Consider the following 15766-nt stretch of genomic DNA (forward strand, 5'->3'; position numbering starts at 1 on the left):
TTTTTAAATATGCATCATTGGGTATCCGTGAAGGTTCCAGTCGATCACAGTCGATGCAGGAGATGCGAAGTCGAATCCCTCGTGATTGAATTCAGACCAATAAATACTGCCTTTGCAAGGCCTTCGGGAGCTTGTTGAAGAATCTGTTCATACATGAGAATTGATCGCTCAGCCACCAAATTTAGATGGCTTACGCCATGGCCAGCTCCAGGAACCCTTTTCACAGACGCTGGAGATCTCCCTTGGGAGATGTCTGTCATGCAGTCTTGGAAATAAGATGGGCTGTTAGAAGGGAGCGAATCAGGAGAAGTTAAAATTTGAAACCACGCTGAATACTGCTTACATGTAATCATGAATGGTTCCGAACACAATGTGTACAGGAACCACGCGGCAAAGGCGGGTATACTGGTCGGTGGCTTCAAAATGGCTTTCGACGTCCTGATAAGCAAGCGCTTCATGTTGTAAGTCACATTTAAGAGTGACTTTTGTCTCCTCTTTGCTGCCATCTTGTACCCCAACCGAGTGAAAACCGTATTGCTAGATACGGCCGACTGCTTGATGATCCAAAATTTGGAGATACTAAAACCACTCACTGTGAAGACATTGAATACCTCGTGATCGTATCCTGCCCAAGGCTTCCGGTTTCGATAATAACTGACTGCCTCTTCCCAAGTATCAAACACACTACGTCGACGGAGAGTAGCACTTATGCTCTTTCTCATTAATGTTTCTCTTTCCATTTGGTGAGACATCCACAATTTGCGCGTAAGCATCGAAGGTTCAAGGAGAAACACTGCAACGAAAGGTTGATTGCGCATGGGAAATGCGCGTGTGGAGAGTATTCTGATGTTGAAGTCAGCTTCTGCGAAAAGTGCGGGAAATGGGGTGACTGACATTGCACTGGAACCCGCCGAGTGCCCCAAGCCGACTAGTCTGTGGCCCCTGAGAAACGGTGATTTTACAAAAGACGCGATCGCTGCTGCCCATTCTGCTATAGCTGGTGTAGATGAGGAAAGTGACAAGGAGTTCCCCGTTTTCGGACTCACAAACGTCCCCCGGCGGGCGGCGCTCGAGTGCAGCCTTGTTGATCACAGCGGCGTCCCCATGGTTCAACCAGTCGAAACACCAGGCCTCACGTATACAACTTGGCTGCTGCAAGTTCTGGTGGGAGAACAGATACCGAAGCATCGGTTCCCAATGTTCCTTATCTACGCAATCCACGGCAGTCAGTCACGCATGTACTTGAGAAAACACCAGCTTACTGACGCGCGCCCACTCCATGTGCAAACAAAAGTGTCAGACCTTGCGGGTCTGAAAAGGGGGTATAGTATCGTTTGGCGGTCATTTTCAGTCCAGGCAAACCATGTAGTGGAGGCGTATCAAACACAAACAACTCGGATCTGATTTGTAGAGGTGACATGGATGATGGCGGGCAAGAGGAAAAATACAGCCTCCATCACTTGCACACTCGCTTAATAGGACTGACACGCGAAGGCATACCAATGCTGGTATTGGACTGATCACGGCGACTTCGTGCCTCGATCTGCAGAGAAAAAAATAATCAAAACTTATGATAAGTCACAGGTGACTACAGACTACCAGGGAGTACAGCACATGAGCCAGCCGGTTGAGCGTTCCTGTTGCTAGACAAGTCGTTGCGGGGTTATTGAGTTCGGTGACGGCACAGTGCGTTATCCAGAATATATACATGTGGACGATCGTGATCGAAGGCGAGAACGCGAAGGCACAAAGATATCTTTGTGCCTATAAATACCCGAGGGCAAAATATCCGCGCCTTCGATACAATCGCAGGAAAGATCTAAAACATGTGCGAAGGTAGCTCCAAGTAACCGGGGGGGTGTTGGCGACGCAACTGCGGTAGGAGTTGACATCACAAGGATAGTGTCAAAGGAAATCGTGTGAACATACGTGGTGCACAGTACGCATTGGATATCACAGGTCCGGTAAAGCCCTGGTCTCCCCTATGTTGATCAAAAAGAAGGAAGACAGTCGCTCCTTCTTAAGCGCCAGCGTTGTCAAAGATGCCAACATTGTGGCACTGTCACACATGGTACCCGAAGATCACACGCATGCTTCGTTCTGTAATCTGCTAACCGTTGGTGTACTCAGTAGCAACCTAAAGAGACAGTGAAGTAACAGTAAAGCTAAAGCTAGAAGTACACACGTACCGAGCCAACCCGAAGACTTAGACAAAGGCGACTTGTCTGATCAAGCAGTTCAAAGTCAAAGTTCTTTGAGACCTTTGCCGTCAGGGTACTAAGAAAAAAAATCAGGTTTTCACCAAGGAGTCGGCGGCGGTGATAGAAGAGTAACTATTTCAAGTTGTCAACGTCGCGGCGACTTGAGGGCTCCCGCGCGCCTTTACGTTCTGGCATGCGTGAGGCTTTTCCTATCACCGACGATTCCGCGACATGTGTATGATACCGCTCTATCTGAACAGAATGTACTGCCCCGAACCAAGCTTCAAGTTGAAGCTTTGAAGCGTAGAAACTTAGTTGAGGCAATGAACTAGCTGCACTGATGAAAAATCAACGAGTACGCTGATCAGCACTTGACCGTTTTTTTCTCACGCGCACTCTGACCCTCGTCTCGGTCGGACTACGTCGGATCCAAGGATTGAAGGAACATGTCGTTTCCAGCTACAGCCCTCGGAGTTCTTTCCTTCTGGGTGTGTCAGGAACGCTTTAAGCGTCGACGTAAAAGCAGATTGACATGTTTTTGACGCAATATTAGTGGAGCCTCGCCTAACACTTGCGTAAAATAGGAGTCGTAGCAGGGTTCGGAGCCGTAAGTGCCCTGTTATTACCCTTCCGAAGTATTTCGGCATATGTGCGTCACCTCACTTACAGCAGAGGTCAAGACCTCCAACACCGCTTGGCAAGCTCGTGAATAAGGTTAAGCACTTTGCCATCGCGCGTCTACTGCAGTCTACCTCTGCCTACCACATCTGACCCCCCATCACGCGCTAGGCCCAATGGCGACCAGTCTGGCGCTGCCTCTACGCCTCGAAACCTCACACTGACTCGGACCCCCGCGCCAAGATGTGACCTCCTGCCACTTCCTGCTTCCGTCAGGTCATCAGGAAAATGTTGGAGTACTTATTCAGCTTTATTCTACTTAGTGACCCACATAAGATGGAAGATGATTCAAGAAATACAAGTAAATTTGGTCACTCTCTGAGGAAGACAAGGAAGCAAAAAAAAATGAAGGAGGACATATCCCTGTTTTTTTTTATGAAGCTTGACCAATTTCAATGAAGGATCCTGAAACAGATTACACGGCTAAGTCATTGATAGTGATGGTACCGGCGCAGGCTCATGTTTTGGAATACCTGGTGATGATGATACCGATAGATACGAGCAGCACAATCCTTCATGCCTGATGGAGATGCAGTTGACGTCGGAAACATCGATATTGAATAACTCACTGTGACGGCGTGTCCCAGGCCGGGGTTGTCGGCGAGATAGGATGAGTTTGGCGGAGAAGGACGATGGTGGTCATACGAGAGCGTGGGTGTCAAAAGAGCACCTTCAGCCACCGGAGAAGGACAAGTGGAGTTTGGTGCAGTGGAGGGCGTATGCACTGATAAAAATTGACTGTCTGTCTTGGGAGTTAGATAACCGCGGACGGGAGACAAGCAAAGAGATGAGTAATAATTATGTAATGAATATTTTTGAACGTTGATGTTAACAACCCGAGTTGTAACTTCCGTGTATTAGACGAATCATCGTTGCCGATTACGTTGGTGAGCGCCAGAAAGTTGTGATCAAGAGGCTTTTGCCGCCGCTAACGTTCCTACTGCTCGGTTACGTACTAAGTCAGGCAAATTTGCAGCTGTTGTATGCATTACGTTACGTACCCATATTCTTTGGGATTCGGATGGGGTAACAGGATACTCAAGTACTCATCACTCGTAAAATAGGCTATTGGTCGGTGCTTTGCGGAAGGAATGTTTTTACTAAAAATCTTTAGCACGCCTGAAGAAAACTATATAAAAGCTGATGGTTCGTATCTCGAACCATAGCCATCATCCGACTCTCACTTTTCTTCTCTATCTGCTTGCTCATGACGACCCACAACGAGCTATGGTTGACTTATCACCAAGCGTCACGCTGCAACAAGCCAGCGACGACTCAGTTGGTGGAACTTGAGTTTCAGAATGAGAAGTTGACTGACTTGGAGGATGTGCTCGAGCATTTATTCCGCCAGGGATTCATCGAGGCCCAGCATCGGTCGCTGTCATATTGGGAGAACCACAGCGGGCAGCGACTCAGCCCAGGTCATGCTCTAGAAGAACTGCTGACGGAAGGTGAAGGCAAATGCCCCCAGTCTGCTCTTAGGCTGATCATTGGTGAGCAACTAATTTTTGATGCGAAATTCGATCCTTACCCCGGGAAGCCGATTGTCCGTCCCATTTGTGGTTCAGTTATGTCTATACTCACAAGAGTGCGGCGCCCGCCGTGACGCAGCGCGTTAAATTTTGTCATGCCCATGAGGCAAAGCTTGAAATCATAGCCCACCTCACCAACCACATTTTTCGTAATGGCTATCTTCCCGCACGATATCGGGCAGTGGTGACTTGGCAGGGTACTTGTGGAAGGAAGATAGAAGAACACGAGAACCTTGATGCTCTGCTTACCGCAGGAGAGGGTCTCTCCGAAACTTCGCCCCTACGTCTTATTATAGGTAAGTTTCGTAGTTGTCAGTTCTGCTGAGGTTTTCGCTAATGGTGCCATAGATGCCGCCTGCGCACATACCAAACCATGTCATGCAGCTTGTCACTAGGAACGAAAGTTGGTGACCATTTTATCGAGGGAGTCGGGCTGGTATATATTTCTCCTTATCATGCTCTGGCAAGCGCTGTGACTTTGAGCTGTGGTTGGTTGGTAGTTACAGGTGTTAACGTTTAATGCCAGATTGTGGACGATCCGTCTGAATCGAAGGAGAAGGACTGATCACAAGCAAATTGACGGTCTTACGCAGGCTTACGGTTAGAGCATTGAAGTGTTATAACATACAGTTCTTAGTCATCCAGTTTGGAACGGGTTAGGGCCGGCGTGTTCATACTTCTTGCCGTAAGCAATCCATTTCGCAGGCCCCTTGCACATAACCCATCCATCCATCTTCCTTTCGTTACGCTCACGACAGTGAAGTAAATTTATCGGAGGTTGTGCCACGCTCAGCCATGGCGAAAAGGCATTACTCAGCTCTATCACAGCCCACCCTATCGATGAGCGAGCTGATATGCAAAACGCTCGATCATGATGCTACAGACATGTTAATCGACAAGTGGCTTGAGCATCGCAATGACGCGTATTGGGAATGGTTTCAAGGTGTCAGGGAGCGAAAACACGCCGCAAATTCTCTTAGACGCCAAGTCCTCGTCTGGAATAAAGGAGATTTCCTTCCAGAAAACATCTTCTGTCGTACAGTCGACACCGGTCGTCTGATTCCTCTGGATCGCACCTGGTCGACACATGTATATCACCACAGGTCGATGCAAGACCGAAAATTGTCCATGATGCCTGTTGTATTTACTATGGTAAGGACTTCGCTGACGAGATCTTGATTATCGTAACTGAGAATAATCTTAGCTTCCTGAGCTGATGATGCTCAGAGGGATGCATGACCTTGGCTGTGACGATGTATACATCATTGTTACAGACATGAAACGCCAAGAGATGGACGATGTAACAGAATACTTCAACCTCGTTTGTCGACATACTTTCGGGCGCACGTGTAAACCCAGCATAGAGAACGAGATCCAGTACAATCGTTCGTGACCATGAATTCGTTGTCATTCCGCGTGTTGACGTTGACTTGGTCCTAGATATGCGTTTGAGCCATACTCTCCTCAAACAACGACGCACACCATGTTTTCCTCAGATTGATATCGCTTTCCGAGCCATTCTCCACGAGAAACGACCGCCCTTCATCATCTTGTTCTCCCATCAGACCACTTCCTATTCCCAAATTTTATTCACGCATCCGCTGTTCGTTCCATCAGAAGAAATATTCTTTGACTTTCCTAGTGGTTGTCCCAACCCTTGCTGTAACGACGACTGCGAGATGATACGTTTTCCTCGGCGTGGCATCGAAGGTGCAGCGGTATTGTCGATAAAGCGCGGTCGTCGAAACGGGAGGAAGGTGAGATCTCGGGAGATGTGCAACTGGATCGACTGCAACATCTGTTTCAACGAAGAAACATCGCAGTACCCCGAGAGTAGTGAAGGATCGCAGAGCAGCGCCGACAGTGGGGATGCTCCGACCAATAATGGACTTGTGTGTAGCAAGTGCCGGTTGGTGAAGTATTGTTCTCCTGAACATCAGAAAAATGACTGGGAAGAGCATCGCCGGGTTTGTGCTAAGTCAGCTTCTATCTGACTGTACTTTATGGGCAAGCTCTCGATTTTTTCTTCATCCAAAGACATTAATATTCTTGCTAATGTTGTACTGTGGTCTACTGCATTTTCACTGTACACCGGTCATCATTTTTCATTGTCTCAGCATCTTGTTATCACTGATACTTTTGATGAGCTGTTTATCGATTATTCAATATTATATTTGGACTTGGACTTTCCGCGAATTTCAACTTCCCACCCTTACTTACCAGAAATCAGTCATGTCCATCCGTTTCCTCACCGCGCGGCTGGCCCAACAGGTGTATAGAATGTTATCATTGCGTGTTAGCTACGAGCTCATTCGAGCAACGGACAGATTGATGAGGAGCTTATGAATGCAGTTGGAGCGTTCAGTTTGGATCAGGCACGGGGCTTCAGTCCCATATCAGCACACGATACTCAAACATGATCTGTGTTGCAGTTGATGGAGCTGGCTGGGTTGGCCTGCGCCCAAACGCTATCTACAGTGTACAGCAAGGAAAAGTATCCGAAAGTCTTGGTATGTTGTGGACCAGGAAACCAAGGGGGAGATGGATTAGTTGCGGCTAGACATCTTGGTGTGTTCTCAGGGTGACCTACACCTTGCTATAGTGCTGAATTTGCTCAGCAATGTTTGGTTACAAACCAACGATATACATGCCCAAGGTAAATCACATCCGCCTAGTAAAGTAACAGTCCCAAAATGTAACCCCTAACAGCCAGGCTCAAAAGACATCTATCAGGTCAGTCTACATCGTCAAGCGGTTTTGTCCAATTTATACAGCGTCTTAACGGGACCAGTAGCGCCTGCAAAAACAATGTGTCAATATGGACATCCCCATCATTCCACCCTCAGCATCTGTTGAGGAGCTGTTTCTTGCCCTCTCGTCCTCGAACGTTATTCTGGATGCCATTTTTGGGTTTTCGTTCAAACCTCCAGTGCGGGCACCGTTTTACGATGCCCTGGAGTTTATATCTGAATCCGGGCTTCCGATTGTCTCGGTAGATATTCCAAGTGGATGGGATGTCGAATTCGGAAATGCAGAAGGCGTCGGGCTGAATCCTGATGTCCTACTCAGTTTGACAGCACCGAAGATAGGAGCAAAGTACTTCAAGGGAAGGCATTTCCTCGGAGGGCGTTTCGTGCCAAAGTAAGTGTTGACGAGTTGGATCGCTGTAATGATATCCATATCTGCTGTCAGGGCAATTCAGGAGAAGTTCCAGCTCAATCTTCCCGAGTATCCTGGATTCGATCAAATCGTGGAACTACCGAGGAACTAGCTTTGACTATGGTACTTATGACATGGGTAGGAGTGACAAGACGGTTGCACCGTCAAATATGAATGCAATCTCAGGCAGACAACCCTCATAATGAGTCCGATCTTGCTCTTTCCAGCTTCCTACGGCTACCATATGTAACGGCTTTTCGTCGAGAACTCCACGGGGGTTTGTCCAGCAATGATGGCAGATACCATAGGATGAAGCTCAACGAGTCAATATCAATGACGCCCGTGAGTACATGCCAGTACATAAGTTTTGAACCGTGCTCTTGAAAGCAATGATTGAGCCGAAGTTATTTGCTGGGTTACCATTTATAAGTCTCGTTTTCCTCTGTAGCATCGTAGTGGCGCAGGCGCCAGCCCCCGACTCGCTTATTCCTAGCATGTGTCGTGTCCATCGAATTAAACACAGGCTAGTTTTTATTTCATTTTGCGTTGCAAGCTGAGGACAGAGTGAGTCTGACAGCCAGGAAAATGATGGACGTTCCTTCGGTTGTTGGCTCTTCCAAATTCTGATGCGACTGATGATGAATTGAAAGCTAAAGTTTGGTGGAATAATTGAAAGTGGCAGACCGAGCCATACCGTGTGTACTAGTTCAGTTGCGTGCGCTCCTGTTTTATGTCGATGCCGAGGCGGAAGTTCGGAACGAACAATTCTTTATTTTCGATTGCCGCAGCAAGGCCCAGGCACTGGACAGAGGTGTCAGGAGAGAGGTCGAGTCTAGGACACCCCCATAACGAAGGCCTCGGGACACCACGCAGGAGGGTCCACCGAAGCGTGCATAACGAGAACTGAATGTCAACTTGACAAGCCTCTAACAAACTTGAATAAGGTGTAAAATGATTGTAAGGGCCGAAAAAGCCCTTTGAAACACCCGGGTGTAGCCGATAGAGGTTTCTGGAGGTGGGAATCCCATCGTGTTAGAACTCAGCCCTTGTCCACTAACGTCGAGTCGGGGATTCGGTCTGGCTTGGAGAGACAACTACTTTTCAAGTCGTCGAAACTATATGGTCCCGCTAGTGCGAGCTTTACATGTTTCGGAAACCTCGCGGTGTAGTGAAACCGCTACATACGCGACGGAGCTAAATGGTAGTTGGGCGATTGGGTCGTGAGTTCTTAGTTATATCTAGTCGTGTGCTCATTGCGAAGGGAAGCATTCAGAATTCCTCAAGGAGGTATGCATGTTGCTCTTCTGAAGGTTGTTTTATGGCAATAGGACACTGCCAGGTTACACATTAGGGCAGGTCGTAGAAGCTTGCACTCGATTTCAATTGGAGACAGTACATAAAGATCCAATCCACGTAACCGCCCATTTTCTTCGTGCGACAAACGTTGGGCCTGCGGAAGTACGCGTCAGTGTCCAGAAGATAGGGAAGAATTTCACTAATCTTTCAGCGGACCTCGCCCAGGGGGTGAGTGACACGCACGCTCTCCGCGATTGCCGTGTGGTTGACCATGTGAGCACTGAGCAGGGGCACGTCAGACTGACATCCCATCTTATCTTTGGTGATCTTACTCCCGTGCCGGACGGAATTCCTCGCAGCTTGGCAGCACCATCTCCATATGCTCGACGTTTACCCCTGCCCAATCATCCTTCTGCGGCCGTCCGAGATAGAATGAGGCATACTTGGAGGTTCCACTCCCTTCTGAGTTGGTCCATGGATCGCACCATCCTGGCGCGCAATGCTATGCGCAACCAGATCCAAGCTGATACTGAAATCATAGGTGGAGGAGGCGCCGAATGGGGCGCGTGGTGTGAGCTAACCAGAACAGAAGATGAAATCAAGCCTTCGTCTATCCCATTTTTTGGGGACATGTTCCTCAATCTCCCTTCTCTCTTACCCGACTCAGAGCCAGCTAGTCATGGAACATCAGATTGGTTCGTTCTGTCCTGTATTCTAGTCGCGGAACATTGACTCCCTTCTCTAGTTGGTTCCCGACTGTGACCATGACAGTCGAATTCAAGGCCCGTATTCCCTCATCTCAGGATTATGCTTCTCGGACAGTCGGATTATACAGCGAATCACATTTCTTGACTGATCCCCATGGAAGACATAATGCTCGCGTTGAAGTTTGGACTGCCCCCTCTGCAATTGGTCAGGGTAAATTAGAAGCTGGTTGGAGGGACAAGCAATACTGTATTGCAGTTGCTGACCAAATGGCTCTCACTCTACCTATGGACCTCAACCACCGTCAAGGCAACAGGAACAAAGTGGTCACCAAGCTGTAGACTACTAACCGGTGAAATCGTTTGGTAGTTTCGAAATACATTTGAGCTAGACTTACTAGGGTCTACGTATACCCGTATGGCCGGAATGCAGCTATCGCTGTATGTGCAAGCGTGGGGACACTGGAATGTTACAATGTCACTCGGATCCCGATGTCAGATCAACCGTATCCAAAACTCCATATTTGTCTCTGCGGACAGCCTAGAGCATAATATTTCTCACCGAGACGCTGGCCGTGAAAACTACTCTCAGGATTAACCGAACGAGGGATTGGCGTAGTAGCCCGGATTGGCAACTATTATTAACCTTCTCGGTCTTGCTCAGATATCTTGCTCAGACCGGATGGAAGCTTCGCTATCAGAAACGGTTATACAAAGCTCCGGTTCACCGACCCTGCTTTACCGTTCGAGCTTTACCATTATCCTCGAACACCCTGCCCTGATGTTTGTCTGCGAGCAATATGGCAGGTGGCTCTTTCATGACAGGCAGGTGATATGGTACGAGGAGCGATTATTACTCTGATAAATTATCAATAGGTTCCCACTCCTTCTGATGACGATTGTTCTCGCGTTATTGTCATTGTGGTTCCTTGGGGCACGATGCGGCATAGTATGATGACACGTCAATTGACAAGGTTATTTTTGGGAGGCTCTCCTCTTGAACGGGTTCTTCTTTCCCCTGCCAGTGCTTTACAGTCTATCAATATATCCTCCGGTTACTGGTAATGCCTAGGAGCCTTAGCACCCATCTCCAACCCGACTTATATAAACAGTGTCACTCAACGCAGTTGTCTTCACTTTGTCTTCCCAACTTTGTTATCTCAAGCCACTCGAACTATGTCACACGTCGTTATCCGTGGAATCCCCTTTGCAACTCGTCTGCGCGCAGCCAAAGGTGGCGCCAGGCAGCTTCTTGAGCGCGACCGCGCCCGCGCACAGAAGTTTCTGGCTGGCAAGTCCCACCATACCCCCTTGGGTACCGCTCTATCCGCTTCAGTTCCTTCTAGCAGCAGCAATACTGCAAACTCTAGCATTGACGTCACCGATTCAGGTGTCACTTACACCATGCAAGTTGGTGTTGGAAACCCAGCCACCCAGTATACATTGTTGATCGATACCGGTTAGCGGAATGCTGATGACGTAAATGTGCTTGGAATTTATTTATTTGTCAACAATTTTTCAGGTAGTTCGAATACTTGGGTTGGTGCAGACCTGCCATACAAACCCACAAGCTCCAGTCACAACACTGGTAACACTATAGTGAGCTAGCTTCTCTGAGTCTTATGATACTGTTAACAGACTGGTCTGGAACTTAGAATGTTAGCTATGGTTCGGGAACTATGTCCGGAAAGGAATGTAAGGACTGCTTCTTTCGGCTACAATCGCACCAATTAAATATGGATCAGACACCGACACCGTGACCTTGGGGTCAAGCTTGGTTATCCAGAACCAAGGCGTTGGCGTGGCTTCATCCGCGCAAGGGTTCGAGGGCGTTGATGGCATATTGGGGTAACGTTTGGTCTGAAAAGCAATGATTCGTAGTGCTGATGTCTTCGCAGTGTCGGTCCTGTAGACCTTACAGAAGGAACCGTGTCTAACACAACGGATGTGCCTACGGTTACCGACAACTTATATGCTCAGGGAACAATCCCCTCCAATTTACTCGGCATCTCCTACGAGCCGTCCTCCAATGCTGACGTAGCCAATGGAGAGCTCACATTCGGTGGGACCGATAACACCAAGTAAGAAGACACCTTTCTTTTGGTTCCGATCTTGTCTGACATCATATGTCAGGTACACTGGCACGCTCAATACCGTTCCACTTACCACCACCTCCCCAGCCTCGCTGGTAAATCACAGCCTGAGCGAAAATGTACTGCTTACTAATCTTGACGATCGAACAGTATTGGGGTATCAACCAAACAGTATCGTACGGCACTGGCCAAACAATCTTGAATACAACTGCCGGCATCGTGGACACTGGCACTACCCTTCTTCTCCTTGCCACTGGTATGCACACATATCCCACCGTGAGATTTGACACTCACCGAAATGTACAGAGGCCTTCCAAGCCTATCAGAAGGCAACTGGTGCCGTCGAAGATCCGTGAGTTCAGCTCGATGAGCCTACGATATTCTGTTTATTTTATGTGGATCAGGACTACAGGACTCCTAACCATCACGCCACAACAATACGCCAATCTTCAAAGCTTGTACTTCAAGATTGGCAATGTAAGTTTTGATCTCGTACGATGAACCTCGATTGATTTATTGGAATAGGTTACCTACGACTTTACGCCTAATGCTCAGATCTGGCCACGTAATCTGAACAGCATCCTTGGAGGAGAAGAGGGCCAAATCTATCTCATTGTGTCTGACCTTGGTTCCTCATTCGGGAGCGGGCTGGATTTCATAAGTACGTCCCATATTATCTTGCTGGGGCCCGGGTCTTACAAATGCCGTGTGCATTCCAGACGGATTTGGCTGGCTTCAGCGCTTTTACACTGTCTTTGACACCGGGAACAAGCAGCTCAGTGTTGCGACTACGACATACACTGATGCTGATACCAACTGATGACCGTCCCCACGCTGCCTTCTGACACGGAATTCTTTTGTTTTTGAGGACTACATATTTTAAGCTGCATACTCAATCTATACAATTTTGCTGGTAAATTGTTTCGGGCGTGTACCAGTAGTATTCACTGCGGCTGGTAAATATAGAAAAAAACACCTGTCATTAGCATGAGCTGCTAGTGACAGTCAGACGTAACGCCAAGTCTGAGAGATTGGAATACATGATCAAAGCTCGTTGGATGCAATATTTAATACTATGATCCAATACTTACTGGTGGAGCCACTGCAGTGATTCGTTGTATTGATTCGCGCGCTGCTGGTATGGGGTGTTGTTGGTGCCTCGCACCCATGATTCAGAGCGCTTGAGCTCTACATCTTCCTGTAGACTCAAGACCATCCTGATTTATATTATCACAGGTGTTTCGAGAATCGTCCTAGATATGCAATTGGTCATGCAATTTGAAGTTACTATCAACCTCGAAACGGAGGACACGAGTAGCGGGCACGCGTCCCATGGCGCAAATTTTCAATATAGCAGCCATATATCACATATGCGCGTCATAGACGAGTGTCTTTGACCGCTAATTTACTCGACCAGTCCTAGATCTTCGAAGAATCAGTAAATGGTAGTATTGCGAGGGCTACCTCGATCGAAGTGCAAATGGGGTGGGGCCCGTGACTCGATAATACTGAGAGAATAAGAAATCATAACAAAGACTGTGAGTATCCACATTCAAGTTGCGAGAGTATGAAAAAGAGTTTGGCGGAAGCCTGCGGAGCTCTCCCGGCCAGAAGCAAGAGACTGAACCTAAGCTTGAGGGTGAGCTCGAGCACTAGTACGCGTCGGAATGAGATGGCGGTTGTTCAAGTCGTACAAGGTTTTAGAGTGGCTGACCAGTGTGGGTTCAGGTGGGAAACAGATAAGAGTGTGGTTTGAAGTGTGAGTATTTTACTGCAGAGCGCTGCGTGGGACCGCGATACGTGTTCCACTTCGTTCACTCACAAATACCATTCTAGATGTTTCCCCGATTGCTGCCCACGCAGAATTCGACTGCTAGATCATGACGCCCTACTATATCTTAACATCTGGAATCTCTTAGGTCCTGGCTAGGCCGATGACAAGCATGGCACATTTAGCGACCCAATTCAGCATCGATGTTTTCAAGTATACGTGCACTGTTGCCGTGGACAATGGACTAGATTACATCTAGCTTGACATACTCTGTATCCTGCAGAATGACAGCGATAACAAGGCCTGGCAGATCCGTCAAATGTATAGCATCTACAAGTCAGTTGTGCGCTGTACATAGTGCAGGACGCAGACTTAGTATGCAGGTAGAAGAAACGACGTTGTCCATGTCAAGTGCCAGCGCATTTTTCGCCAATACCCAAGTCATTCAAGGTCAATCAGCCACGTGTTCCCTTGGTCATGCCTTTCAGGTCACCAGGGCGGAAGAAATTTGAATCTTTCTCGATGATCTTCTCGGTCGTGCAGAAGATCTGAATATCAGCGCACTCCTCACTGTTCTGAATGACGGGGGTGTAGAGTCAGTAGCTGATGCACAAGTATTTTGGCGATACTTGCCCATGCATACATCCTCAATCCTGGACGCCGTATTCAGTATCATGGGTTTTTTCCATTCAATCGAGCTTAGAATTAGGAATCCAATGCATTCTACTCTTCTGAGATTCTTTCGAGGACTGAGATACTTAACTGCTGCTATTGTACGGTAGAATTGGTATACATGGTAACTTGTGATCCGGGAGTTGTGGTGTACAATAAGAGATCTACACATTAAAATTTGAAGTTCAACTGACATGCACTTTGCTCATGAGGTTGGCGAGTGTATCTGCAACCATCTCGAAGGTTGATTTCTCCTCCGTTGCCAGTGGTGCAGGAATTTCCTCCGCTTTCTCAGCCTCCTCTGGCGACTCTTCGACATTCTCTTCATCTTCCTCCTCCTCCTCTTCGTCCTCTTCCGTACGGATAAGCTTGCCGCCGTGAGCTTTCAGGTGTTCAGCGATGTCATCTAGGTGTTCGTTATCCTCAACGTCATCATTGTCCTGCAGGTCTAGCCGTTTCAGCTTGGTCAACTTCGTCACGGCTTGGGCAAGGACCTCGTAGCTTTTGGCATCGAGGTTGTTGTTCTGCAATCGTAGCTCCTGAAGATTCTGAAGGTTCTTCGTATTCGCATCGTTGAAAGCTTCTAGGAGTGGTGGCACTTCGCCTTCTCCGTTCGAGAGCATGCAGTCAGAGAGGTCTAGGAAGCGTAGCTTTGGCCAGCTGGTTTTGACGGCCTCACCCCATGCACGAACAGCTTTCCGACCTTCTTCATCCATTTCCACATCTATGAATGCATTGTCCTGGAAATTGACGATCTGCAATTCAGAGCATGCGACAAGACCTCGCCCAAGGGCCTCAGCACCATCCATACGAATGCCGTTCTGGGGCATTTGCACCTCTATGAGTGTCTTGTGTGCCTCGAACGCCTTGGCCCAGGCGGTAGCTCCTGGATCCTCTAGCCGATTTCGGCCGCAGATGACAACCTCAAGATTTGATCGGGAGCCATCTGTTGGTGCAGACTTGCACACAGCTTCTGCAATCTTCTTGCCACCAGCAGGCCCGAGGCCATTGTTATTGAGGCGGAGGACGCGTATGGAGTGATTAGTTTCGAGGAAGGGTGTAAGGAAGGGTACAACGCGCTCTCCGAATGCGTTATCATTGAGGTTTATCTCTCGAAGTGAGGTCTTGTGTGAGAGTGGATCGAGGAGTGCTTGTATGGCAGCAGGGATCTCTTCGATAGTACGTCCCGTGAAAATATCTCCCAAGTCTGCAAGCTATACACGGGTCAGTGGTGATTGATCCTCAAGTATTAATTTCATGAATAATATCACGCACTTGAAGCACGTCTGCAGTCTCGAGGAATCGACCAAATTCTTTGGCAGCCTCCACGCCGATAGAATTGCCTCCAAGGTGGATAGCGGTGAGTTTGGTAGGGTCGACGCCGGTGATGAAAGGGGCAGCGTCAGCAGCTGTTTCAAGCTTTAACTGTTTGCCACGAATGTCAAGAATTGTCTTAGACGCTACCATGGTTAGCGATGTGCAATCGATCGTGGTGAGCGTTGTTCACAAACACAAGGGTGAAATCGATAATCCCAAAATGGGAGCGCAACTTTATTGAAAGTCACGTGAGTGCAGTATTTTCCGTCACCCTCCTGATTGACTACGGCGGCGAGCACGGTGAGATTGACATCATCAGCAACGGCAGACCAAACACTGCATG

The 15766-nt window shown here is 48.2% G+C and overlaps 7 protein-coding genes across 7 annotated transcripts; 5 read left to right on the forward strand and 2 right to left on the reverse strand.

Annotated features, from left to right (window-relative positions):
• Positions 1–44: 44 nt before the first annotated feature.
• Positions 45–1420, reverse strand: BJ212DRAFT_1479481 (Alpha/beta hydrolase fold-1; the record flags this gene model as incomplete). The annotated part of the gene is made up of 7 exons (XM_041339889.1): positions 45–143; positions 195–282; positions 344–537; positions 594–843; positions 895–997; positions 1047–1208; positions 1267–1420. 7 exons carry the CDS (start codon positions 1418–1420, stop codon positions 45–47), a joined length of 1050 nt encoding a protein of 349 aa, XP_041194342.1.
• Positions 1421–4086: 2666 nt separating this feature from the next.
• Positions 4087–4736, forward strand: BJ212DRAFT_1269191 (uncharacterized protein; the record flags this gene model as incomplete). Its single annotated transcript, XM_041330796.1, has 2 exons — positions 4087–4372; positions 4420–4736. The coding sequence occupies 2 exons, from the start codon at positions 4087–4089 to the stop codon at positions 4734–4736; spliced, it is 603 nt and encodes a 200-aa protein (XP_041194343.1).
• A 470-nt stretch (positions 4737–5206) lies between these two features.
• Positions 5207–6405, forward strand: BJ212DRAFT_1446364 (uncharacterized protein; the record flags this gene model as incomplete). Its single annotated transcript, XM_041338234.1, has 3 exons — positions 5207–5563; positions 5616–5796; positions 5852–6405. 3 exons carry the CDS (start codon positions 5207–5209, stop codon positions 6403–6405), a joined length of 1092 nt encoding a protein of 363 aa, XP_041194344.1.
• Positions 6406–6643: 238 nt separating this feature from the next.
• BJ212DRAFT_1496693 (YjeF N-terminal domain-containing protein) lies at positions 6644–8127 on the forward strand (the record flags this gene model as incomplete). The annotated part of the gene is made up of 7 exons (XM_041341540.1): positions 6644–6682; positions 6739–6786; positions 6844–6979; positions 7030–7067; positions 7121–7144; positions 7206–7552; positions 7604–8127. The coding sequence occupies 7 exons, from the start codon at positions 6644–6646 to the stop codon at positions 7680–7682; spliced, it is 711 nt and encodes a 236-aa protein (XP_041194345.1). The 3' UTR covers positions 7683–8127.
• A 456-nt stretch (positions 8128–8583) lies between these two features.
• Positions 8584–10082, forward strand: BJ212DRAFT_92947 (thioesterase-like superfamily-domain-containing protein). The gene is made up of 4 exons (XM_041344369.1): positions 8584–8790; positions 8837–8857; positions 8899–9561; positions 9612–10082. Exons 1-4 carry the CDS (start codon positions 8690–8692, stop codon positions 9910–9912), a joined length of 1086 nt encoding a protein of 361 aa, XP_041194346.1. The 5' UTR covers positions 8584–8689; the 3' UTR covers positions 9913–10082.
• Positions 10083–10746: 664 nt separating this feature from the next.
• Positions 10747–12483, forward strand: BJ212DRAFT_1269163 (acid protease; the record flags this gene model as incomplete). Its single annotated transcript, XM_041330792.1, has 11 exons — positions 10747–11029; positions 11093–11169; positions 11226–11265; positions 11316–11418; positions 11469–11651; positions 11704–11758; positions 11814–11919; positions 11970–12015; positions 12068–12140; positions 12189–12324; positions 12383–12483. The coding sequence occupies 11 exons, from the start codon at positions 10747–10749 to the stop codon at positions 12481–12483; spliced, it is 1203 nt and encodes a 400-aa protein (XP_041194347.1).
• A 1699-nt stretch (positions 12484–14182) lies between these two features.
• BJ212DRAFT_1428927 (uncharacterized protein) lies at positions 14183–15617 on the reverse strand. The gene is made up of 2 exons (XM_041337670.1): positions 15382–15617; positions 14183–15320 (listed from the first exon to the last, which is right to left on the reverse strand). Exons 1-2 carry the CDS (start codon positions 15571–15573, stop codon positions 14292–14294), a joined length of 1221 nt encoding a protein of 406 aa, XP_041194348.1. The 5' UTR covers positions 15574–15617; the 3' UTR covers positions 14183–14291.
• Between the last annotated feature and the right edge of the window lie 149 nt (positions 15618–15766).

The sequence above is a fragment of the Suillus subaureus genome, assembly GCF_016647635.1.
Source record: "Suillus subaureus strain MN1 chromosome Unknown BJ212scaffold_11, whole genome shotgun sequence".
Lineage (NCBI taxonomy): Eukaryota > Fungi > Basidiomycota > Agaricomycetes > Boletales > Suillaceae > Suillus > Suillus subaureus.

Excerpts from the sequence above, each read along its gene's own strand:
- BJ212DRAFT_92947 (XM_041344369.1), top strand. The coding sequence starts at position 8,690 with ATGGTCCCGCTAGTGCGAGCTTTACATGTTTCGGAAACCTCGCGGTGT. Across the intron at positions 8,858-8,898 it reads ATTCAGAATTCCTCAAGGAG|GACACTGCCAGGTTACACAT; the intron begins GTATGCATGTTG and ends TTATGGCAATAG. Across the intron at positions 9,562-9,611 it reads AGTCATGGAACATCAGATTG|TTGGTTCCCGACTGTGACCA; the intron begins GTTCGTTCTGTC and ends TCCCTTCTCTAG.
- BJ212DRAFT_1428927 (XM_041337670.1), bottom strand. The coding sequence starts at position 15,573 with ATGGTAGCGTCTAAGACAATTCTTGACATTCGTGGCAAACAGTTAAAG. Across the intron at positions 15,321-15,381 it reads AGACTGCAGACGTGCTTCAA|CTTGCAGACTTGGGAGATAT; the intron begins GTGCGTGATATT and ends ACCCGTGTATAG.